This window comes from Ambystoma mexicanum, chromosome 6p (genome assembly GCF_040938575.1).
Source record: "Ambystoma mexicanum isolate Mex_15411 chromosome 6p, UKY_AmexF1_1, whole genome shotgun sequence".
Lineage (NCBI taxonomy): Eukaryota > Metazoa > Chordata > Amphibia > Caudata > Ambystomatidae > Ambystoma > Ambystoma mexicanum.
Genome location: NC_090935.1, coordinates 1,167,198,299 through 1,167,224,811, shown reverse-complemented (window position 1 = coordinate 1,167,224,811; position 26,513 = coordinate 1,167,198,299). Strand labels below are relative to the sequence as shown.

The 26,513-nt window shown below is 48.3% G+C and overlaps 1 protein-coding gene across 1 annotated transcript in view; it reads left to right on the top strand.

Moving 5' to 3' along the window:
- Positions 1-26,513, top strand: part of CEMIP2 (cell migration inducing hyaluronidase 2) — a 473,131-nt gene that overhangs the window by 179,050 nt on the left and 267,568 nt on the right. The window contains exon 6 of the mRNA XM_069625802.1: positions 3,049-3,237. Within this exon, the coding sequence (XP_069481903.1) occupies positions 3,049-3,237 (189 nt within the window). The remainder of the gene's footprint in view (positions 1-3,048; positions 3,238-26,513) is intronic.

Genomic DNA, 26,513 nt, shown 5'->3' with positions numbered 1-26,513 from the left:
AACTTCACTACATTGTAACAACAAAACAAAAACACACATAGTCTTGCACAACAGTACACAACGACTACCGGCCTCAAACACCCCAGGCCCAGCCAACGGACCCACCGGGCTGAGGCCGCCAACAGCACATCACTGCTCTCTTGCACTTTTCCTGCTTCCTTCCACTAACTCAACCTCCCCTCCTCTTTCAGAGCCGCCAGGGGACCACTCCAGTGGTAATAGTGTGCGGTACAAATGTCCTTTAACATTAACACAACATTAACATCCTGCGTGTAAGTTCCCTCTCCTGAACATACGTCTAGTAAAGTTAACAGGTCTCTCTTATGAGATTGCTTACCTGTTTCTTATTTTTTTCTGCATCTACTGTGCGCAGAAAGCGGCCTGGCCAGACTGCAGGTTGTATCCCGCTGCTTTGATGGAGGTTGAATTTCTTTTGTTTTTAAATCTTATTAAAACCGATTATTTGGTCCCTGCTACACCCTGTAACAGTACCCCGGGGTCCCTTTTGGATGTTTACACCGTTCATACAGTGGCGCACATTTTGCACGCTGATTTGGTTTGTAGCATGTAGCGCGTTAATAACAGCACATAAATTGCACCCAACCTATCATTCCTTTCTATGTGCAACATGCCACCTAACTCTGGTTCCCATTTAGACTGCGTTCATTTGCAGTTCAGGACAGAATAGTAATGGAGCGCTGCATCCCACTGGCACAGACCGGAAGTAGTACCCAGTAAGCGTTCCCAGATCCACTTCCGTGTAAGGGGAGCAAAAGGGGAACCCGAGCTTTGATGCTGTAAGCGTGGTTGCGTAAATCACTGCGCGTACACTCCTGGTCTGCACGAGCCCTTTATTTGGTCCATCTGGACCATCACAAGGGAATATCCTGTGCATACAGAATGAACAGCCTTTCCGACTTTTAAACTCGTCTAATTCGGATTATAAAACAACTTGATTAGAAATCCAGATTGGGTAATGTGATATAATCAAGGTAAACGTGAATAAGTGTTCATATAATACACATTTGGGGGCCATGTTGGACGGTTGGTAAAGGGGCAGAATGAAAACTGCCCATTTGCATGGCCGTTCAGTAGTGCCACATACACTGAGCGCTCCTGTTTTTTTTTCTCAGTGATGCACATTCTATTTTCAACTATTTTGTTTCCATGTTTCAGAAATGTGGCAGCACAGACAGACTGGGCCGGCTTTATTTCATTTAGAATTGCAGGATTTCGGTTCTTCCGAATCAGGCAGTCAAATGATTGTCAATGGAGGCAGTAGGCCCCTCTTTATTTGCTAATGGTAGATCTGTCCAAATAACGGTGACCAGTGGGAGTATTGTTGCTCGGCCTGGGAGCATCACCTGAAAAAACCTATGTTGAGATTTGGGAGTCTGGTCTTCAAAATGTGGGCAACCCGTCGACACTCGAGGGCTAGCGTAAGTGGGTCCTGCTAGGGTACCCCAGCAGTGTGCTGGCATCTTGGTGCTGATCTATGCTGAAACTACAAACACACACGCAAAGCCGTTTTGGTGTCTGTGTTTAAAAATCCTGTTTTTCATGTGAAAGGTACCTTTACGTTTCCACTGTCCTTGTGAAATAAAATGCTGCTTTTTCTTTGGTAATGGCAGGTAGGCCTTTTCCACATGGCCCTTCAGTTCCCTTGGTTTGGGGTGGAGCGGGGGAGGGGAGGAATTGATTACAGCCCACAGTTCAATGAAATAATATACTTTAAAAAACATTTTTTTTTTAAGCACCCCAGTTACTGCTTTGGTAATCAGGGATGCTAATGGCTTCAACACCCCGTTCCAAGGGCTGGAACGGAGGGGGGTGGGGGTAACGGGCCGGAGCCCTCATTAACTGCCCTCCCTTCATTCACTTGTACCTTTTAATTTGGGTTGCTGGGCCGTTACCCCCATTCCAGTCCTTGGAACGGGGTGTTACCGCTACATTCACACCCTTCCGTAATGCCACCTTCAACCTGATGTTCCGCCTTCTTTTAGTGCCTGTGCCCATGAAGCTCTCTGGTGGGAGGCGAGCGTCTCTACGTGACATGGGGAGGGGCAGGGACAGGGGGGTGGAGCAGTTATGCAGATGACTGGCGAATCCATGCGTTCCATACGGCACTCAGGATGGAGCCCCATCTGGCACATTATGTCCTGTCCAATGAATGCTGATTATCCTCCGAGGCAAAGTGTTTCCAAACACCCAGCGGATAGTCTCCTAACATTCCCTTTCCAGTATTGCACCATCTGTTCGAGTGCCTCTGCTGATTTGGAAAGCTGCCTGAGTGCCCCGGTGACATGGTGGAGAATTGCCCGGTGGCTCCGCTGTTGAAGGCCGCCTGCTGCCAGATAGTGTGGACGTTAGATACAGCGTACACGGCAGGGGTAGGCTGGCCTATTTATGTGCAAACCTATTTTATTTCCAAATGCCATCATAGGAAAAGGATTTGGCTTGATGAAAATGTGTAATATGGGGCCTCTTTGGAAATTATTTCCAGGGCCTCTTTTGCTTCCCAGTCCTGCCTGTTACCAGGAGGATGAGCTGGGAGTGTATGGCTCATCACATTGTGGGTCCACTACGAACATCTTTCTTATGCAAACCTAAAAACTGAGTAGTGTGATAGGGGCATGGCAGGAGTGCATGGATTGAGGCGTGTTGAATGATTGCATATTCAATGCATTGTATACTTTTTTTTACTGGTACATTGTCTGGACCAGTAATGAATGCCTACCCATTATTGGAATAGTTGCTATAAACTGGCTTATTTACGTGCATGGCCACCTGTTCTTCGAGCAGGGCTGGGGCTTTCCTAGAGCAATTCTTGGACAGCAGCTAGAGGGATCTATGGTGTCCACCTCAAGCACCATTGGCGACATTTTGTTTCTGAAAACGTCACATCTGGTCCATGTTTAAAGGACGTGTGGGAGGGAGGTGGCGGTACGTATGTCAGGCTACACTTTGCTTTTTTCAATGGTGTGAATCCTTGTAGCAGCCTTGTCTGCAGTGCTCCCAGTGAGTCCCACCTGCTTTGTGTTCCTTCAGGTATCCCAATATCTGGCTTTCAGACGGAGGCTACAGAGGGAGTGGTGTTGGATCTGTTGGACGACGTGAGCACTTGGCAAGCCGGTGACCAGATCGTTGTTGCGAGCACAGATTACTCCATGTACCAGGCCGAGGAATTCACTCTCCTGCCTTGCGCGGCATGCAGCAAGCACCAGGTCCGAGTTCAAGGTACGGTCCGCCGGCGGTAGCCACGTGTTTAGTAGAGATGTGGCTAATGGCGATTGATTTCCCAGTAGAGGAAGAGCAATGGCCCCTTCCAGAGGTGACCACATGGCACACGGCACCCAGTGTTGTGATGAGTGTGATTGAAGATGCACAACCTAATTAAGCTTTCTAAGTGGTAGCATGTATGGGCGAACAGTATTGCAAAGAACACCCCCAAAACTCGTCTTCAAACATGTATTTTTCCTTTGTGATGTCATAAAAGGAGGTAACCAGGCCTAAATGGCAAAATGGTAAATTTAATTGGAGTTAAGCAAATGGTTGGTCTCTGGGATAGGCTTGGGGCCTCCTACCCCAATCTGGAGCAACTGCTAGTGGATCTGCTGTTGTCAGACATTGCACCATGCGCGCCACCAGGGGATAAGGTGCTGATGCGCAAGATGAGCATTACATCTATGATGGAAACAGATCTGGGCCCGGATAGGCATTATGGAGGAGCAATAAAAGATTTTAAATGAAAACATTAAATTACAATAATGCTAGCATATCTTAAAAATAACGGAATCGGTGTAGAAATATTTTTTTTAGAAATGGCTGGCCTCTCCAGTGCATCTACAAGTCCTGAAGCTCTTGCTGGACCTTTATTCAGTTGGAAATCCAGTTCTGTTGTCTCTGTGTGTGTGTCGGTCTCTGTCTCTTTCTGTGTGTTGGGAGGCAGGAATGCACCATCGCTGTTGGTCTCTTCACCCACTTTGTGCCTCGTAGTAGGCACTACTTGGTTCCTCCCAGCCATCCACCTCAATGGTTCCGGCACCTTTATGAGACCACCCCTGTGCTCGCCACAAGGAAAATTGTGGCAGAGGAATGGAGTAAACTATTGGGGAGCCCACCCTGTGAGTCGCATGGCTTTGCGCAGTCGCCTGCTTGGTGTACCATGAGACAGGGATCGCCTCATTCCTGTCATGACGCCTTGCATCGCCTAATTTAACCACTCTGCTCATTCCAGCTTCCCTCACTACAAAGGAACCACTGAACGGTTTCAGAAATGCTTTGCACAACGCCTGCACCAAAGTCCCCATGCAACACCCCCAGTGCGAAGATGGAAGCAAGTCCTGCAGTGGAAATACAGGGGGGTAATTGGCTATGTCCACCTAACTCAGGGCTGCAAACATGACTCCATTTATCTTTTACCACTACCCTTGAAAATCCTGTCATTTTACTCCTTATTCAAAGTGGGTTTTGATACGGTCTCACCCTTTTGGTTTTGTACATGTACTTTCTGTGTCTGTTACTCACACACATATTGCCACTTCCTTCAGCAAACCAAATACTCCCGTTCAAGGTGTCCAGCTTCCCCTTGCCCCTCATCGCACTGTCATTGTGTCACCCACTATGAACCCCGCATTTCAGATTAACCTAAAGGTCTGACCCCACCTACATTTGTGACATCAGTCTTTGTCTGACCTCCGATGCAGCTCAGTTGTGAGGCTTCTCTCTCAAGGCCCTTCCAACACCGTTTCTTCCACAAAAGCTCAATCTTAGACTGCCTAGACCGTCTCCCTCTTGGCGGTTTCGGGTGGAGTGTCGGAGTCCTGTATGGCAGGCACAGAGCTCTCATTCCGAATGACATTGTTTTTTGGGGGCAATTCTGGGATTGATAGTTTTATCTTTAACATTTAAGAGTACAAATCTCACAATTCTAGGGGGGGAAAGGGGACTGGGTGGCTTTCTCACACATGCAATGGGGAAACGTGGGATCTTTGCAGGCACCTTATTTTGGTGTGGGGAGGCCAATCCTATATACCTCCTAGGCATTCCGAAGAGCGCCCAAAACTTGAGCCTCGGGTATAGATAAGACTACCAACTTTGGCCCTTGTCTATGTCTCATAATGGTCACAGAGGCTGCATGCCTCAGTGTGGTCTTCCGCTCTGCCCTTGCTTCCATCTCAGTCACTTTGGCACTGTTGCCTGGCTTTGCACCCTCCCCACTATTCTCTTGTGTGGTACTCTGTGCACCTCCTTCCTTACGAAGTCCGGGGTGCAACGTTCCAGTGCCATGGCGGGCTCCCTCGCGGCGCTGAAGTATGCCATGGAGTGCAATGTACACCCGGGCATGCCCCTTGCTCGTTGCCTCCTTCTCCCATTGCCACTCAGGATGCCATGAACTCTCCCTTCACGCCTTCAGAAATGACCATACTCTTCCCATTGCTCTGAACACATTTGTCACTTGATGCGGCACCGAATGCAGGGCCCTTACCCGGGGACTGTCCGTGCATCATGTAATGGCAGGGGAAGGATGTGCTGTATTGCTAACGTTAACTCATCTTATCGAGCTGTTATGGTGCATCTTCTTTTAAGGTCGAGTTCCTCAAGTAGAGCTTCCTTCAGCCACATTGCGACCGTATATTCTAGTACTTCATTTAGAGTACACTGTTGAATCCCACGTGACCTCACCCTTCAATGGTTTATTATCTTTTCCTGACATTAAATCACAGTGCAGTTGTTTTCCCTGAATCGCGTGACCCTCGACAATCTCAATCCACATTGGCCTTAACCGCGTAGCTCACTTTTTTTTCAAGCAACATATTGTTTACTGCATGTGACCTCTCTGTGGCCATTTGTTTCTTTTCCCGTCCTGCCCAACACGTCCCTGACTTCGATCGCTCCATCCTTCCTACTGCAGTTCAACAAGGGGTCGGCGAGTGCAAGGCGAAAGTTGCAACAGATTTTTAAATGCCACTCCGATAAAGGAAGGCCGCCCGCCCGCAGCAGCCTGCACGTCACTGTGATTAATGTGCATAGGGGGACTCCTGCACGCACGGCCTCCCACGGAAGTGAATTGCCAGAGCTGCCCAGGATCGTGCCACCGCTGTCCAATGGCCTGCTTGCAGACGGAGCATCATCCGTAGTCTCGTCCTGGAGGTCATCAGCACTGTAACAGTGACAGTGCTCCCGTCGGAGGATGGGCTGTCCCGTGATTGGACCAACAGGATGTCGCCGATGGGATATCTGGCGGATGCTGATCCAGGCTATGGAAGCACGGCCCAATCAACATCCGAATGCCTATTCAGCCCAATCTCATCAATTTCCTCTTTGGCAGAACAAAAAATAAGCAGCAGGGTCTCCTGGAGGTTGCTGTGAGCTGCTCGGCTCCAGGGCGTGGCCATGAAGATTCTGGTTAGCTGGACACCACCATCCATTGGACTCCTGGCCAACTTCTGTCATGCAAACACACCTATGTCACATTACCCTGTCATGCAAACACAGCTATGTCACATTACCCTGTCATGCAAACACAGCTATGTCACACTACCTCTGTGGTTGGGAATGCGTATGAAGGAGCATCAGGAAAGATGTAGAACACATTTAAAGTGTAATGGCTCTTGCACAATGGAGAAACAGTTCTCATTAGCATCTCATGTGGACGTTAGATTTGTGGCACGCTTCTCACTGGCTTTTTGTTCCCCACTGACACCCCAGCTTCCTGAATGAACCGGATACCAAGAAGCAGCTTCTCGCTCCTGCTCTTCAAATCTTTATTTCAAGTTCGGTCTTATGACTTCATAAGGAGCTTGCATAAGCGCTGGCTTTACTAGAAGAAGGGAGCGGGTCAGGGCTGTAGTTCCCATTGATGGCTTTCAGGGCAGTGGCATCACTGCTGCCCACCAATACTCACAGCTTTTATGTGGGACAAGTGACACAGTACCACTCCTGCATATGTGCTTAGATTAAAGTAGAACTATGGGAACAGTAATGCGGACGTGCATTGCCCCTCCGTTCATCCCAGTCAGATGTTCCTTTTAGAAGTTCTGCTCAACTCTGACCCTTTGTGGAACCTGGTACAGGCGCATCATGTGATCTCTTTAAAAACGTTCTAGCACTAGACGCACCCTTTCCACTTGTTTTGTGCTCTTCTCTGAAGGGTGTCCAGTCACGTCAATTAGTAAATCCTATCCTGTTCACATTGCTTGGTGAATTTGGTGCCCATCTGTTCACGGAGGATGGACTCGAGCCAAGTCAAATGTTACAGATTTATCACCTGTAACATGAAGGGTCGACACATACAACCTTCCGTGCCCACTCCAGCTGAGATCCTGGCGTGTGCTGATTGTAAGAATATTCAATTCAACACTACAGCTAAGTCAATGCCTAGTCTGGGATACTGAATGGAAACCCATATTGATATATATTTATGTCCAGTTCATGAGTTCTGGATGACTACCCCTATATAACACCCCTCTCTTAGAATCCCCTTGACCCCACTGAGCCAAGAAGTAGTTCTGTTTTGCAAGTTTAAAAGGTTTATTTGAAAATAAAATTAACAGTATATATATATATATATATCACACTTTTATAATGAATTAATAATTAATATCACACTTAAAACATGAGCAGTGATCAACAGTGAATGTCCTACTAGTAAACTGATTTGGTTACCCAGGAGTAGTATAAGGATGAGGTAGCACACTTGTGAATAGGAACAGAAGAATAAGGTGGTAGAGAATGCTTTATATAAGTTCAGATGGATGCAATGTTGAATGAAAATGCAGTACAGAAAATACTCAATATGATTTCAACAAAACAATGTAATCACTTTTCTCTGGCAATCCACCCCCCCCTTATGCAATGTAAGGAAATGAAGAGTAGCACACAGTTCTCAGACATGCAATCAAATGTAATTCAGTTCACCCCAGCAAGCTTAGACTACGGATAGAAGTTGAAACACAGGCCCAAAATGCTTTTATATGTGCTGGCAATGAAGTGAGGAATATGCTGAAAATGGTTTTAATTCCCTTTAGGAGGTTCAGGGTGAGTGAAAGATACTTGGGATGAGCTCAGGCTCCCTTTAACAATGCTCTAGGAGTAACCAGCAGGTTAAACGAATTTTTGGCAAAGAAGTGCAAGGAAGCTGCTGTTTTCACACGTGGCTGGATTTTTAACCAAATCGCGAATCGCGGCAAAATTCGCAATTTGCGTGAATCGTGATTACGGCAAAAGTATAAGGAATAACAGGTCGGTTCTAAGCTTGTTGAAAAGCTGAGATTCTAAGCTTTCAGAGGACAGTTAAACCAAGTCCCTAGCCCAAACGGTTCCAGAGATACGGACGATTAAATAAAGGTAGTTTTTCGGATTTAAAGTAAACTCAAAATGACAGGTGACAGCTTTGCAGCTGCAGAATTGACAAATGACAGTGGTGCAGCTTTACAAATGACAGGTGACAGTTAGGAGGCAGTTCTGGTTAGATTAAAATAGTTTGGATTAGATTATTTTAACTAAGAGATTGGTTCTGCACAGTTCTGCTAGGTACTCACAATATATTTTTGAAATAGGTCTCGCCACGGATCTGGTCAGGTTTTGGACTGGACTCCGGTTCTGGTCTCGGCACTTCACAGTGGTCTGGGTCAGCTCTCTGGTTCTGCTCACAGCGGTCTGGGTCACTCTGGATCTCTGGCCTCTGGTTCTGGATACTGCTCTTCTTTCTCTGGGTACAGCACTGCTTCTGGATCTTTCTGGCACAGGGTTTCAGGCCAGAATCAACAGCTGGGCTTGGCTGTGAATAGTCTGCAAATGATTTTTGGGCCTGGTGATAAATACTTTTGCTTGCAGTGGGCCTTCTTGGTTCAAAATTCTGTAGTCTCTGTTTAGCTTGGAAGTCTAAGTGTAGGATCTCTGGATGTGAAGTCGTCGGTCAGCATGCTCCGCAGCAAATGGAATTGAATGTCTCTACCTGTCCCAGCAGTCTCTTTTTATGTGTTTTGAAAATGGGTGTGTGCCTGGGCCTAGCTAAGCCTGCCCCTCTCTACTTGTCATTGGCCCAATTCTCCCCTATGATTGGGGGAAGGAAATGTGAGTCAGAGTGATGCTGTAGGTTTTATGGGTCAGAGGATCCTCCCCTGGTCAGTTTGCCCATAAATCTATATTTGATTCAAATACATATTGCACAGATACACAATTGTTTAAAATTACATGCACCCATCACATATCACATGAGGTATACTCTGTTCAAAATCTGCTCTTCCTGGGGGCTTGCATTCAGAAATGGCAACATTTTGCGCTTTTTAACTGGTTTTGCAATATCGGACATTAACCCAAATTTACACACATGTGCGCAAGGAGTATGGACATTAATTGATGAAGTGTCAGATTTTTAACATGCAGACATTTGGAGTGAGACCCTATTTTCCACTAGCAACCCCCCAGATCATACCACCAGGTCCTAAAACCTCTTAAAATGTGGGCAGAAAAATCACAAGAATTATGGTATCATTTAGATAATTTTGACAAGTCCGCACCATGAGTTATACATCTTTCTTAAAATCATATTCTGGCCAACAGGGGTGTGTCTTCCCAGGTCACATGGTGGAGAAACCAGTCTATCCACTTTCTTTAAGCTCAGCCTGTCCTCAGAGGGGCTGCCCCTCCCCGTTTCTGCCAAGAGGAAGCCACTTTTACGACGCCCCCAATATAACTTCTGCCTGAGTCAAGGAAGGGCTTTGTTCAAAAGGAAGCCATTTACGATCCCCCCAATAAACCATCTGCCTGGGCCCAGGACAGGCCTTTGTTCAACTCCCTGTTGCTGCTCCACCCCTAATCAAATCAGAGAGGTGACAACTCCTTTTGGCAAGGGGAAGAGTGGCTGAACAGGTTTTAACTCCTGTTGGGGTAGATGTCAGGCAGAATTCAGTTTCATTAAGCCAGGTTTCAGATAAAATGTCACTTTTTGTCCCCCAGTTTAAATCACTTACGATTTTTACATACACATTAAATAATTACTTCCTTCAAGTCATTTCAAAATATAGTTTTACATTGTTTCCACCTCTTAGCAAGTCTTTCCTTGGTCTGGTTTTGTTTCATTTATTCAGTTTTACACAAAAATCTCGTGGTTTTAAAACGCCGGCTTTCTGATAGTGGTGAGTACTGGTAATGCAACCATTTTTGGGATTTAAGAAAATGAATTCCCCACAGTTCTAGGTTGCTTTTGGCAATCAGCATTGCCATTCCCAATGGTTTCAGGCTACTGTGTGGGTAGCCCAATGGTGGTTTTAGGCAGTACCCTCCTGTGCTCACAACCTAGGCAAAAATGGGTGGCAGCCTATTCTTCATGCATTTCCCTGTGCATTTTCTGGGAAGTTCTGGCCGTCATGATGTTTTCCATGCCAGTACTGCACAGTTTTCCTATTCTGGCGTACATGTGGGCTTTTTGGCCATCTTGGATTTTCTAAGCCCACAGCACCAAATGTTGCAGCATGATAGCTCAAACGTGGGTCAGGACACCCAACATGATGGAAGGACTTTACAGACATTTTTTCCAAATGCTTGTTTTAGCATGAAACTGGCAGGACTTCACAGCTCTCGTCAAAGATAGATGATCAAACCCACAAGTCTATTCACCTTCGTGCTAAGAGATTTAAAGATCCTCTCCGAAGCATCAAGGAATCTGCGCTCCATGACACGGGGGCGAGCGGGAGATTATCAGAAAAATATCTGTCGTTATGTTAGGCCTGGTTTAATGCCACCTGGGGTGAAGTCCTCCCCTTGTTGTGTGCAAGCTGTGCACATCCGCATTCTAGAAGAGGCTAGAAGTTCTCTGTAATTCTATTGTGGGTGCTACACTCTGGATAGCGCCTGTACGTTGGGTAATTTCACCCTGCCCAATACCAACCGTTGTTGTCCTATGTGATGTCATTTTTAAAAAGGTTTGGGGGTTTTGCATTATATCCATAAAGTTCCTTCAGCAGAAGTTTACTTGTGAAATTCTTACTATCATTGTTTTTCTCTGACCTATACACCCTGAATTGCTACAGAGCTACGTTCATGCTATGAAAAACATTTCATTTTTTTAATGAATACAACCAGGCAGAAAGACTGGAAGCCACAGCGCTTATACAGGTAATGGTCCGATACAGACAATCTGAAACAATGTATCGTTGAGTAATTGATAATGCTGCCACGGGTGATTGGATCTGAGCGTGGTACCCCTACCCAGGGACTCCTCAATCAAAGACTAAACGTTTTAGCAACTCCAACTCACTCAGGGTCAGTCGTTTTTCTAAGAAACGAGCTGGGGTTAGATCTCTGGCTTTGGCTGGGGCCTCCCTCTGGAACAGCCTCCCTGCCACTCTAAAACTTGAGGAGAACCATCTCTGGTTCCGGAAGCACCTGAAGACCTTCCTCTTTTCTTCTGCCTTCGCTCCCCCTCTCCCCTGCTGATCTGTTCTCTCTTGGCACTGTGCACCTGGCCACCCTCTGTCTTTTGGGCCCAGGTACCTGCTCATCCTGTCACCCTCCCGCACTGCCTCCGGGCCACCCCTTGCACTGGGGTCTGTATCTGTACCCATGCAGCCCCCCCTTTTTCTTCCTGCTCTTATCGGACCTACCCTGTCTGCTGTCTTAAACCTAGCACTTGCAAATTGCTGGCTGCATTACCACTGTTTGTTGCCTTTATTGTTTTTTATTGTTATTTATCTGTTTCTCCTCTGCTTCGCACTTTCCACCTCTCCCCCCTTCCATACACTTTTCCCCTCCCCCCTCTCCCTTGCACTTGCGCGTTCTCAATGTCACTGGGCCTAGTAAGATCGCTGTTTTGTTCTCCCCTGTGCCCCTCCCTTGCCTTGTCGTGCTCTGAAACACTTGTGTACGAGCGCGATAGAAATAAAATATCAATCTATAAACAAATGATACTATGCAAAAAAGTCCTGGTTACCTTGCAATAGAAGTAGACAGATTTTGACCCTTTTTTAGTAAAGGATCTTACGTGTGTTGCGAGGTGTTTTTTCAAACTGTGGTTTTATTGGTCATAGTGTAGACACAATGTCTGTGGATGGTGGTCAGCCGACACGCGTTTCAACCCCTGAGGGTCTTTCTCAAGGCAGGTTTGGTTTGGTCTAAAGGGACAGGTGTCCCAAGTGGTCTCAGATGCCGGTGGCGGGTTAGTCTTGCAGTTTTCAGTAGTTGTCCTCCAAGCTGTTGCTTCTAGTTTTCGGATTCTGTACAGGGGTTGAAACACGTGTCGGCTGACCACCTTCCACAGACATTGTGTCTACACTATGACCAATAAAACCACACTTTGAAAAACCTAGCAACACGCGTACAATCTTTACTAAAAAAGGGTCAACATCGGTCTACTTCTATTGCAAGGTAACCAGGACTTTTTTTGCATAATTTCGACAAGAGGCATTGGGTTTGCCTCTTCCAACTTGTGACCCTGCAAGAGCAAAATTTGAACTCTTCAAAACTATACATAGGAGCTCAGCACTGGAGTGTTCAAACTCTGGAACCCATCTTCCCCCTCTTTTCCTAAACAAAGGATACAATCACATTGCGCATGTACTCCAAGAAATGTTTATAGAAGTACAATTGGTGGATTGGTTTCAGCCAACTCGTGTTTCGAGCACAGCTCTTCTTCTAAGGCTTAAACTTCCTGTTATGTTCCTCGTCGGAATCCAGCCTGGTGTGCCCTATGCCATGAGAACAACACAGCAGAGTGTCCCGGCGCACGCCTCCCTTCCCAAGGCTGCGCAGACGACTGCTTTAATGTGCCTAGAGGCATACGTTAATTAGCCTGCGTTTGTCTTGCCTGATGGCGGCGATATGTAGAGCGCCACACGGAGTAGCACATTCCTCCATTAATTAAAGTCATGGATGCAGGAGGAGAGAGGTACAAAGGAAGCCCAAGTTTTACAGCAAATTCATATTGTTCCCATAAAGGACAGTAAGGAGTGCACATGTCAGGCGAGCAAAGAAATGAAACTATATAGATGCACTGGCAGACACTGCTAAATACCGAATATAAGGTCAGACTTTAGCCGGGCACAGGAGACCTAGATTTACCGTCTCCTTCACTCACACTCCCATAGTGTGTTCCTTTTTTCCAATGTCATGGGACACTTTATTTTTAAGATTTTGTTCACATGTATAAATGATTAATCCACATCTCATGTCATTCACAACTATTTGTCTACAGTGAATTTTCAACTATGTATGTTATTTCATGAATGGACATCATGGATTGTTATGCAAAGAAATAATTTTGAATTGCTGTACAAAAAAGTAAAAAAGCTTACAATAGAAAGTTAAATGAAAAATTAAAAATTCGTTTTATATTTTTTGAGTCATGTGTTTAGCATCAGCAAGTATGTTACTTTTCTCAATGGTTGCCCAGAATGATATGTGCTCCCATTAGGGTCAATATAAACCAGTGTACACTTAATTTCCTTCGTACACCTCTTGGATTTACAGAGGGTAGGACAACCCCCTTGTTATAGCTTCTCCAGCCCTCCAGTCCTTCCTGTCTTAGGACAGCCTCTTTTCGTTGTACTTTGCTAAGGACCAAAGCAGCTGCCCACACCCCACAAAGTACTGATCAACATCACTACAGGCATGCTGACAGGAGTGGCTGGCGCCAGACACTGCAGTGAGGAGAGTGCATGCCTGGTGGGCTAGATGATTTGTAGGAGTTGACCATGGTGGAACATGCAGAAGATCAAGTGGTGCCACAGCAGGGCAACACAAAAGTGCCATTGTTAAGGTGTGCCAGTTTACCCTGCAACCTCAACGTGACAATGGACCTCGGTGGACTGAATGGGTCGAAGACTTTGACTTCATTAGGGCCACTCGGGGAAGAGAAATCGCCGGTCCTGAAGGACCGCTTCATGAACCTTGCTGGGAAGGAAATAAAAGGAATTGTCAAGTCGATCCCGGCGCGGGTGGGGGGGGAACCCCCTATGATGAGCTTGTGGAGGCACTGAACAAGAAGCTAGTGATGCAACCTAAAATAGAGACGATGAGCGATGTGTATTCAATCAATGCCCAGCATCTCCTCATGAGACTGTGGAAGAATTCATCACTCGACTGCAGCAGATGCTGGTCCACTCTCAGTTCTCAGACTTTTCCGATGATGAGGCAGGTCGACTTTGCGTCATAGAGGGCTGTGTTGCCTGCACTCTGGAAGCAGCTATTGAAGAAGCCACTAACAACCGACAAGTTCATAGAGATCATAGAGATGGTGAGAGTCCACAAATGAGTTGAAATCCAGATGACCACCATGGAGATGCCCAAGAAGATAGGTGACAAGGAGGAGACAGTTGCAGCACTCTCAGCAACCAAGGAGCTGGAAAGAGGTTCTGGTCACAACCCAATCACGTCAAGAGGTCCGCAGAGAGACTGGTATATGCAGACACGTATGGGTCACCAGAGACTACATGATCACTGTGGCCAGGAATTTCCACATTCTAGAATGTGCCCAGCGGTCTGCCAAAGATGCTCCAAATGTGGAAGAGAAGGCCACTTCCACACTGTCTGTCGGAGGGAGACCATTTCCGGCCAGACAACCACAAGCAATGACTATGGACTGGCGCCCACCCACCAGTCCTAGCCCGGAACAGCAGTGGAGACCATCACCAGTCTATCCACAGCTGCCAAGAAGGATGGGCCATGGACCAGGGCCTGGACCATGGAGAACCCATAGGTGAAGAACAGCCACCACAGGCGGGGTATGGCCCGGACCTGTATGACATGATGCATTCTATGAATACTCGGAGGAGCCATACCCTGAATATACTGATGAGTTTGTCAGTTTAATGCATTGTGAGCAAGAAGGCGCAACCACCCCAAAGGTAATGGTTAAGATGGGCATGGCGACACACTGCTTCCTGATCGACACTGTCAACATAATGGGAGAGCAGGAATTTTTGCAAACGGGGGCCGGGAGAGATTTGACCCAGTCAAAGCTGCGCTTTTTCTAATGGGGAGCCAACAACATGCTGCCATCACTTGGACAGTTTCAGAGGACGCTATCGCACAATGGGAAGATGACTGATGTCACCATCCACGATTTTAGGTGCTGTGTTAGTAGGAAGTGTCTACTCAGCTACCGCACAGCGAAGGCGGGTTGATAGATGCCCACTATCAGGACAATGAAGTGGTGCGGTGAAGTGCGAACCCAGTAGAACATCAAAGCATCGCTCACTGGACCAGAGCAATGATGGGGAAAGAGGTGATTAAACATGCATTTCCAGAGCTATTTCAAGGACCGGGGAAGCTAAAGGACACTGTAATATGGCTTCAAATTGACACAGTAGACCCGTCCCGCAGCACCCCAGGAGAATAGGGGTTCACCTGCAGGAGGCAGTGTGCCGGGAGCTGAAACAGTTCATGGACAATGGTATAATCGAAAGGGCGACTGGTCCCAAACCATGGATCTCTCCCTTAGTCATAGTGCCGAAGGAAGGGAATAAAATAAGACTGTCGTCTTGAGGGTGGCTAACACCGATAGAGATGGAGAGACACCTAGGGCCCAAGAAAGAAGATATTGATTGTCCAACTAAATCTTGCCACCAAGTTCTTTAAACTGAACCTCAACCAAGGGTATCACCAGTTCGAGTTAAACCATGAGTCGAGAGTGATCGTGACTTTCTCCACTCACGAAGGTCTGTTTTAGCTACAAACGCCTCAACTTTGGGATATCATCGGCTGTAGAAATATTTCAGGAGGCCATCTGGCAACTGCTAAGTCCTGTAAGGTCGGCATTCAATTACTGACATTCTGTTATATGGGACATTCCTGGAAGACCACAATCAAGCCCTCATGGCTGTGTGTGACATCCTGAGTAGAGCTGGGCTTACACTGAACTATGAGAAATGCAATATCAACATAGACAAATTATGATCTTACGTCCACATATTCTCTGGACAGGGAATGCAACCAGACCCAGAGAAAGTGTGCACTATCCGCAATCTGCCAGCACTAACACAAGTGGCTGATGCAAGGTCAATTTTAGGAATGGAAGGGTGCTGTGGCAGGTACCTTCCATGATACGCTATTACCACTGAACCACTCTGGAAATTATTGCGGAAAGAAGAGCCATTCCGCTGGTCATAGGAATGATGCAAGGCGTTTGACACCATCAAAATGGAGCTAGCAAGTGAAACGCATTTGGCTTATTTCAACCCGGTCTGGCACATGGAGATCCTGGTTGATGCCAACCCCCTCGGACTGGGGGCCATCCTCGCCCAACATGAACAACCTGACGCACCTGCCAGTTTTGTTGTGGCCTACACCAGCCGTGAACTGACCCAGACAGAGTGCGTACTCGCAGCCAGAGAAAGTCTGGCGGCAGTTTGGGCATGCAGTACTTTCACCACTTTGTGATAGGAAAGAGCTTCACGCTCGTAACTGACCACCAAGCCCTCCTGTAGCTGTTTGGCAACCAGAGGAAAAATATGCCGCCCAGGATAGAGAGGTTGGGGTATCTGCCTCCAAGAATATGATTATAACATTGTCCACAGACTAGAGGGCACAACAACCCAGCTGCTTACATCTCACGGCACAGAGTTTGAGGCAGCAGCCACCAAGAGAAGGGGATGCAGAGTGTCTCTACTAGGTCAATGAGCATGCCACGCCACTGGCGTTGATGATGGAAGGACTGGTCCACGCATCACATGGCGGCCCGTCCACTGCCAGCGAACTGACTAACACCAACAAGTGGAAGGACTCTAAGCAGCAATTACCATGCCACAGGGGTGCTAACATGTGGTAGATGGAACAGATGGCAAAAGTGCACACAGTGCTATGTCGGAACAGGGGATACTACTGAGAGGATATCGCCTCGTCGTACCATCTTACCTTCAAAGGGTGCTGGTGTTGTTGGCACCGAGGGACACTGGGGGTGGAGGCAACCAAGAAGATGCTTGGGCAGACTGTATGGTTTCCATTCATGGATAACATGGTAGAGGAGGCTGTCGGGAAGTGTTTCCTGTATCAATGTACAGCCAAGAGTGATCACCGCCGCCACTACAAATGACTGAGATCCCTGAGAGGGTGTGGCACAGGGTCGCAATGAACATTTATGGATCGTTGGTGACAGACTTCTTACTAGTGATCATGGACGAGTTCTCGATTTTCCATTTGTAAAGCGGGCTGCCTCCACAGCATTCACCCAGGTAGCTGGTGTAATTGATAAGGTTTTCAGTGAATGGGGCATCCCCCACACCGTAATAAACGGACAATGGACTGCCATTCGACAGCCATGAGTGCCACAAGTTTGCAAAAAACCTAGGGTTCACGCACCAGAAGATAACTCGGCTGTGGCCTCAGGCCAACGTCATGGCAGAGCTGTTCATCTTGTCCATAAAAGGGACAATACAGAAGGCCATGAGTGATGGGATGCCGGTGCAAAAGGCCTTGTGGCGAATGCTGCAGCACTACAGAAACCCACCCCACACTGCGACAGGAGTACCGCCCGGTGACCTGATGAGAGCCTACAATGCAAGGACGAGGCAGAGGGTAGGAAATATTCAAGGTACGGACCGGCTGGAAGAGAGGGGCAAATATGAAGGTTTCTGGTGAAGGAGACGAAGTCCTGGTGAAACAGGATACAAAGAAAGATATATTGGAGGTATGAAAGTATGCCATTGCAGGTTGCCAAAGTGAAAGGGAAAGTAGTCACTGCCACCAACAGGAAGGAGGAGGTGAACACGAATGCAATGTTCTTCAAGCACCTCATACCCGGTGGGGAGTGAGCATCGGACAAAGAACCTGCCGGGATGCAGGACACAAAGGAGATGATGGGTGGAGAAGGAGGAGCTGTACAGCACGAAGGGCTGATGTCCACTGAAACAGAGTGAGAGGGTACACCGGCAGAGACTAACTTTAAAAAGACCCAGCAGACTCATTGAAGAAATATGAGATGGACGTAAGGAGATGTGTGGGGGAGGTGTTGTGAGGAGAGTGCGACGTTGGTGAGTGCCCTGTAAGGACACAGCACCAGGGAGGAAGAGGAGCCACAAGGACCAAGGTCCTTTAGTTAAATAAAGTAAAGTAAAGTGAAGACCCAGCACATCTGTGTTGTTCTTCCCCTAATACATAGGGGGTTAACAGTGGCTACCACCAAAAATAAAAATATCTCCGTCTGAAAGGGTATTGGATCACTTGCCTTGAACCCACCTCGCACCACGCCCCCACCCTCCCAATCCAGGGCCCAACTCCAGCTCTCAAAACTTTCTCTGCTCCAAGCCCCACCCCTCTATCAAACAGAGCTTGCAAATGACAGTGGAGAGGGACTGTTTGACAGGTTGGGTGGAAGAGTGGGAGGCACCCAGCCCCATCTTCCCCCCTATCACACACCGTAGGCATAGTCCCACCCCTTCTATCATTTTCAGGCTGAGTTTCTTAGAATTTGCGGGGTGTATTTTAACGGCTGCAGTGGGCCCCGGTGTGAGAGAAAGCATGCAGGCAGGTGTCGGATGCAGTCACCTTCCAGACCCTACTGGTAGATGGTGGGGTCACCAAGGTTGTTGGGTGCTGCCAGCAGCTGCACAATGTTGGGGTATGCCCTTGGTATATTTTACGTACATTCATATGTAAGAATAACCAATATCTGAGCTAAATGGAAGTGCTCCTCGATTTTGCAGACACGGTCTCAGTATCCTAAGCCAGTGTTTGATCCTTTGCCATCCTCATTGACTATGGATTTCTTTATTTTAGGGGCCGTTAGGAAGGGCTTTGCCTTAGAGTGTGTTACGCCACTGGGCATGTTTTGTCCTGTAATTTGTGGAAGGTGGCTGGATCCTTGTTTGAGTTGTGCATGGATCGGTAATAACCGCATCTTTGTTTCTCTTGGGCACCACTATATCATCCGTTCTTTCCTGTTACGGACTACGTCCTTTTCACCGGTTCCTCACATGTTTCCTTTACCTTTCCACTCTGCCCTCACCCCTGCTGACTCCCCTCCCCTTTCTATTGGGGTGTAGTCATCGTCTTCTGATTTGAAACAGCCTGAAGCCTGACTATGGATTTCTCTGTAACCGCCACTGTTCGTTCACGTAAGCTTCCTAGTTTAGATCTTCTCTCCTCTCCGAGGGGAGAGATCTGACCAAAAGGGCCAACGGAACAGGCTCTTTGTGCTTAGCAGGTGGTGTTGCCCCTCTGCCCTTTGGTGCACTTCCCGGGATGGATAGCTTCAACCACCGCAGTTTCCACAGTGTCTTTCACTGACCCAGTGGAGGGCTTATCTGCTTCTGACCAGCTTCATCATCTCTCAACTGATGCTCCTTGTTTAGGAGCACAGTGTTGTCACACGCGTTGTACTCGCCCTCATGAAGACCCAGGCGCGCAACGCTATTGAGCTGACTGGGCTTCTGCCCCACCCTCCCTCCCTAGGGTGACCAGACCGGTATTGAGTGCTCTGTCCCCCTTTCGCAAGATAATGTTCCCATTGGAAACTGCAGTGGTCCCCGTTTTGGTAGTAGGTCTTCATAGCTGGCAGGCAGGAATGCACAATCTTGCACAGATTAAGTGCTGCATTTTACAACTGAAGATGGTGTTCGTTTGTGGATGTTACGAGTGGGCCAATGTTGATGGCATTTGTGTCTCCTGCAGTGTGCGAGGATGCGTCATGACATCGTCATGACGCTCCGCTAATAAAAGGGGCTCTGCTGGCACATTTGAGTCAGCGTAGCAGAGGAAGCGGCAACTCGTCTGTGTCTGGTTATTTTGGTCCCCCTGCTGCATGGCCTGTTCTGGAAGCCCGGCCTGGGTGCCTCCATTGCTGAGGTTTCTACTGCTGGATGCCCCCAGTTTTGTGGCATTTTGGTCCGGTGCTCAGGACTAATCAGGGTGCCCCCTGACGGGACTTAGCTGCATGAGTGCCACGTCTTGGTGCAGTGTCGGGTGCTCCCGACACCGCCTCTGGCCCGCCCATTGACCGGGGGTGGGCCCCGACATGGGCGACGAGGTGGTCTGGGTCCCGTGTGCCTTGCGGTGTGCGGGAGTCACCGGTGCCTTTCTGGAGGAGGCAAGTGAAGGAGCCATGTGGGCGGAGGCTGCTGAAGGTGGTCCAGGGCCTGTGCAGTGTCTGGTGCCTGAGGCGGCAGATGGCCGCGTGGAGGAAGTTGTTGCGGCATCGGCCGCGTGTGTGTGGAGGCCATGCGGTGAGAGCTGCGTTGTTGGAGAGAGAGGGAGAGAGAGGGAGAGAGAGGGAGAGAGAGGGAGAGAGAGGGAGAGAGAGAGAGAGAGGGGGAGAGAGAGAGAGAGAGAGAGAGAGAGAGAGAGAGAGAGAGAGAGAGAGAGAGAGAGAGAGAGAGAGAGAGAGACCTGTAGAACAAAGGAAAGGGCGGAGTCTGGGTGGGCCTGCAAAGGCCGTGGTTGGCCCTTGCACACCCCACCATCATCGAAGAACCCGGTGAGGGATCCACAATGGGGAAGAGCCCTTCCGCAACCAGGCCCAGCAAATAAACAAAAAGGTAAAGTCCCACTCTGGGCCCTGGGCTGTGCACGGGCCCGGAAAAGGCGCATGGCCTATTCTATCGGGCTGTGGCGGTGATACATTGCGGTATTGATGCCCGAAGCGGGAGACAAAGGAAGGGGGCATGACCCATACCACTGGGCCCGTGGCGGTGAACCCGTGGAACAGACAAGGCGCTGGCTGCAAAATAAGAAGCCCAAGAACAACGGGACAAAAGTTAAGGAAATATCGTGTTTTTCTTTTTCCTCAGTTCTACAATGGCGAGGCAATATGGAGGCGGAGGGTCCTCCCCTGGAGAGGGTTGGACGGCCTAAGTGCCCGGTGCTCTGAGGTCAGAGGCAATCTCCAATCACTCCATGTGTGTCTACATTGGCCCCAGTCCCCCATCAAGGGTAGCAGCTCCCCGAGGAGTGCTTGTGCGCCCTTTGGGACCTGGGCTCAGCAGGGTCAAAGGACAGGGGTTGCATCACCTTTACCAACCAATCCTCAACAGAGGGTAGCGGCTCCTCTGAGTGCTTGTGCGCCCTCAAGAACTCCCACTCGGTCCAGTCAGCCCTGGGCCCATCAGCAGTGAGCACAGACTGCGTCACACCATACAACCATCATGGGGGATGAAGAGAAGGAGATGGTGTGTCAGCAGGGTGGTCAGTTCGCGCCTCTCCATCCATTTGATGTCATGGGGGGGCCTGCCAGCCTAGGGCCCCAGTGGTTGGTGTGGGTGCAGAACCTGTAGCTGTACGTCGAGGCAGTGGAAGTCAAGGAAAGAGCAAAATGCCCAACTCTCCTGTACTCCGTCGGACTCGCTGTCCAGAAGCTGTTTAGGACCCTGCGGCCCAGAGACCAGTCCTATGCCATAGCCATCGAGGTCCTGAATGAGTACTTTAGGTTCAGGATGAGGTGCGCGAGGCAAGAGGAAGGGGAGAGCCTCAATGTGTTTCATGGGAAGATGTGTGGCATTGCGCAGTCTTGTGCGCTGGGCAACTTCGAGGAGGACGAGATCAGGGCACAGATCATCTACGGCTGCAGTTCATCGAAGCTGCACAAGCAAGTCCTGAGGGACCCAGTGCTAACCCTCCCACACACATTGGAACTCGGGCCCAGGAGTTGGCAGAGGTGCGGGCCTCGGACATGGACTCATCCAGACAACACCTAAAGCTGGAGGCCCACATGCAACGGGTAAAGTTGGAAGAGGTGGCAGCCGTCGGCAAGTGGCAAGCAGGTAGGCCCATGAGGAGGTGACTGGCCGCGGTGCCACCATATTCCATCAGTGCGAGTGGGATCTTCCACCTCCGCAAGACTGCTCAGCCAAGGGACACATCTGTGGGAGGTGTGGGAAGGCATATCACTTTGCACGGGTGTGCCTCGCCCCAACAAGTGGGTCGGAGAGTGCAGGGAGGAAGACCCCCAGAATGGCCGCGGTCCAAGTGGCTGAAGATCAAAGGAGTGGGTGGGATGACTTTGCCGAAGATGAAAATTAGGAAAACGTATTCTTCTTGTGCTGCAGCAGCGTCAGCAGCCAGTTCGATTCGAGCATCTTTTGAGTCCTAGAGTTCGCGGTCAGGCCCCTTGTGGTGTGAGAACTGGAACACACCTGGTAGGCTGTGGTGTTAAAATAGTTTGTTAGTTGGTGCCAAGAGTGAAATGCACCATAAGTTCAGACCCTCTTTTGGGTCACCGTTTGCAGTGTGTTGTGTTTTTTTTTAAATTAAAATAAAGGAGGGATGTTACGAGTGGCCCAATGTTGAGGGCATGTGTGTCTCCTGCGCAGTGTGCGAGGATGCGTCATGACATCCTCATGACGCTCCTCTAATAAAAGGGGCTCTGCTGGCACGTTTGAGTCCGTGCAGCAGAGCCCCAGGAAGCGGCAACTTATGTCTGTGTCTGGTTATTTTGGCCCCCTGCCGCGTGGTCGTCACCTGTTCTGGAAGCCCGGCCTGAGTGCCCCCAGTGTCGAGGTTTCTACTGCTGGGTGCCTCCAGTATTGGTCCTGTGCTCCGGACTAATCAGTGTGCCCCCTGACGTGACTTTGCTTCGTGAGCGCCGTGTCTTGGTGCAGTGTCTGGTGCTCCCGACACCGTCTGTGGCCCGCTCCGTTGACAGTGATTAATTATAATATGTGTTTCTTTGAACAGTAACACTTAACCCCCTTCTTCTCCAAACACTACTGGGGTGTAGCGCCTTTTTCAAGAGTTAGTCCTACTTTTACGTTCGTTGCCCTGTCCCGTTTTTTTGAATTTGGTCAACCTGCAATGACCGGCCAACAGTGGTCCCTGTAACGGTCCTTTACAATTGACTCTGCACCTTCCCGAACTCAGGGATCCTGTTTAAATAATAGTACATTGTTTCTTTATTCCTCCCACTTCTAAGTGATGCGTTAACAGGTGTTACAAAGGTGGTACACCATGTATTGACATCGGAGGGAAAATGCAGCAGAATTCAAACTTGCAAACTGCTGGCAGGCCCATGTCTGCGGTGTGCGCTAAACCTTTTCTAACACACGCCATGTTTATCAGCTGTATCAGATCTCCTTGCTTGGCCTTGAATCCATGCAAATGGTTTGCTCTGTGCCTGCCCGTTAAGCGCAGAGTTCCCTTTCATGGGGATAGGTTGTTGTAGAGCCTGGAGAACTGGGACACTGCCTACCTCAGACTCCGCTGCCAGGCCATTGCACCTTTGCAGCCGCTACACAGCCAGGGTGGTTGCCTGCTGCCGGCATTTGACAATCCTATCCCTGCTGGAAATGTCCTGCTATGGTCTTGTTATTCTGCAACGCGTATTTGATCAAAGCTTATTTCTTTCGTAGACCAGCTTCTGGTGTAATAAACCATACACTGTTTCATCACTTTTACATTTGCCCTTTATTTTTTTTATATTAGTTTTATATAGGGCCAACATTGCAGAAACCTGCTCCAGAGGCTTTTAGAGGGGCGCGGATGACGGGGGAGCATGGACTCTAGCGGGAGCCAAGCGTAGAAAGAGCCCCCTCTACGATTGAGATCTGTAGACATCAAGCACGTAATTCTGATGTGCCCAGAGTATGACGCAGCAAGAGTTCAACAGATGGCGCGACATCTGATCTCCAGTGATGCGCAACATGACCAGAAAGATGCTCTGGCCTAAGGGCTCATCACGTGGTATGACAAGATGCACGGCTTGCTTTCTATATGCAGAGCACACACTCTCTGTATAGGACCAAATAATCTGTGTGCAGTGCAAAGGAAGAGGCCGAAGACCAGCAACGTGTCAACAATGGGCCTTCAATCATTAACGACATCTGACACCGCAATTTCATGACCCTGACCGATTAAAGCCTGAAGGCGATGTATGACGGAATAGGTAACACTTTTTTAATCGTGCGTCGCAATCGGAACCGGCTTGAAAATGAATTAAAACTCAGTCTTCCGAGATCCGAAAATGTTTCCTTGGAAAAGGCTTACTAAGGCTAAGTGGGCACAAGCAAGGTGGTGTCGAAGCTCGGCATAGAACCAGAGAACACATCACACATTTTAAATAATGTATATTCATAGACGGCACCCGGGCCTTTCAACATTTGCCATTGAAATGGGCCTCGATCCTCGGAGGTGCCCATGAGCAGTTGCTCCTATGTTGGCAGTCTTATCATAAAGCAATATATTTTATTAATTCATTGCATTCAATGTTTGCGTGGCAGCGCTCTCATTACAGGCTGCCTTTGCTGACGCCCTCAGGATGTCACCTGCCCTGGGCTTTGCAGCATGCCACAGCGTTATTGCCTTTTTCCTTCAGTTTCAATTACATTAGCACCTTGCTGTCAAAGAAAGCTTAACAGCTTTTCAGTGGACATTTAGTATTTCAGCTCTCCGCTGGCTGCCTGGCCCGTTATAATCTGTAGCTATTGACTCCATCAATACATTCCTTTTATCTGTCCATTATAATGAGTGAACCCCTCTGGTGCCTGAGACTGATTTTCCCACCCCAAAAATCAGTTTCAAATGGGCTCTGACGAGCCCAGGTGCATCTTTAGTTGACCCTGTTGATATTAATTTTAGGAATAACCTTGGATCAAGCACAAAAACAAAATTAAGGCAAGATGAAGTCATAATTCTCTTTTAAAGTCCCTGGGCCCAGGAAGGAAGTTCAGTAGCCCAAGGACGCCATCTCACTTACACTGCAAATGGTTCAGAAATATACAGATATGTCAACTCACGAGGCCAAGAACGAGTGTCTTTAGGTCATATCCTATGTTGCCTTTACAAAACACCCAGGCTTTCCCCTCATTCCCTGGACCTGGAGGCAGAACCTTTCTCAAATGGACTTGCTACGCCTGTGGGTCGCTGCCCGGTTTTCGTCCTCACTTCCGGTCTAGTGTGAAATCATATCCTCGTCTCCTGCCCAATCTCTTTAAAAGGGAGTTGTTAATCTTTGCCCACCATGGTCTGCAAATAGTTTGCTTTTGACCACCATGACTCAGTCGTTTGTATTTGGTTTGAGCTCCGTTTTGAAGGCCTGTTTATGCTAATGCTTGCCACAGCCTTTGTTTGGAAAGCCTGTAGGTTTGGGAGCCATACTTTTTCATACAGGATTAGCTGTAGGATATTTGGAACCTGCTCTTTGGTGTTCAAACCCAAGATTCCTTTCTTGCTGATTTTGTGCAATCCCGCACCTTTTCTAGTTAGATGAGAAATACACATTAGTGGAGCTTGCGGGCTGGTTAATCCAAGTTCTGTAAGTTTGAGTTCGAGTAAGGAAGCGTCCTGTTGATTTGCAATAAACAATCATGACAAAAGAGCGAGGGTTTGGTCATTCTAATAGCTCAAACTTGAGGGATACGTGTGCGGAGGATTTGTGGGAATCCTGGCCTTCCCAATGAATCGGAGACTCAGTGTAGCATAAGGCACGCATCTCTGCCTGTCAAGGACCAGACTATCTGGACATTCCTCCATTAGTCAAGTCACAGCAATCAAATATAACGTATTTGTGACTTTTGGGAAAGTTTTTCTTTTTGTCACCTTTCCCACATGGGCATCAGTCAAACCCCCAGCATATCTGCTATTGATTTGGAATCTGACTGACATGTTGGGGTGAGTGGTCTTTCTAGCCTTGCGCATCTGCTGAACTCTCATCGTTCGGAGGTGCACTTCCCAGCCCCTTTTTCCATGGCTGCACACGCCACTTCTTGTGAAATGATGAAGGGACACTTTCTTTGTTGTATTTTGTTACTTTTGGTATGTATTCTGAACAGGCTGGTGTCAGTTGAGCCTCTATCACACTTTATGTGAAGGCTTAACCATGCACTAGTATATATACTGTGATAATGTCTTTTGAGTGACCATATACTCCAAATAGCTGGTCCTTGTGGACGGAGACTTGTTTTTGCATGCATACCCTTTCTTGGCTGTCGTCCTGCCCTTTGCACTCAGAAATGACCCTATAAGGTCATGCACTTTTGTGGGGTTCCTGCGCAGGAAATCCAGTCCGTGCATTGTGGGCCTGAACTGGTTGGAACTTTGGAGAGTGACTGTTTGTCCGCAGTCTACATCCATGCTAGTGTGATGTTGTGTTGCTGGGCAGATGTGAGGTACTGGGCTGTCATCATTTGACAGCCACTGCACTGCTTGTTTCAGTTTTGCAGGTCCCTTTTATTGGACGGCTGAGAACTATCCCAGTCTAAATTTAGGATTAATGGAGAGAATCTGCGGCCATTCTGAATATTGACCACTGGAGCAAAGTGTCCAATTTTGATGGATGAATGAAGGAGAGTCACAGGATTTCTGCTGCAAACAGCATTGGCGTTGCCAACCACCGTGTGGAGAAGCGAATCTCCCTCTTGGACTGGGGAGAGTACGCTTTACTTTACTCAACTCCTGGAGCTGGGAAGAGTCATGAGTCTACCATTGGCCTGCATCCTCCTCGGACTGCTCTGCTCCTCTGGATGGACACAGTGTAGCCTTGGGCCTGGAAACTCTGCAAGCAAGTCTGCGCTGCTGGGACCTAATTGCCTTGCTGTCCTTCACCACAATTTGGGGCCTGCCTAGAACCAAAGCACAAAACCATCCTGCTT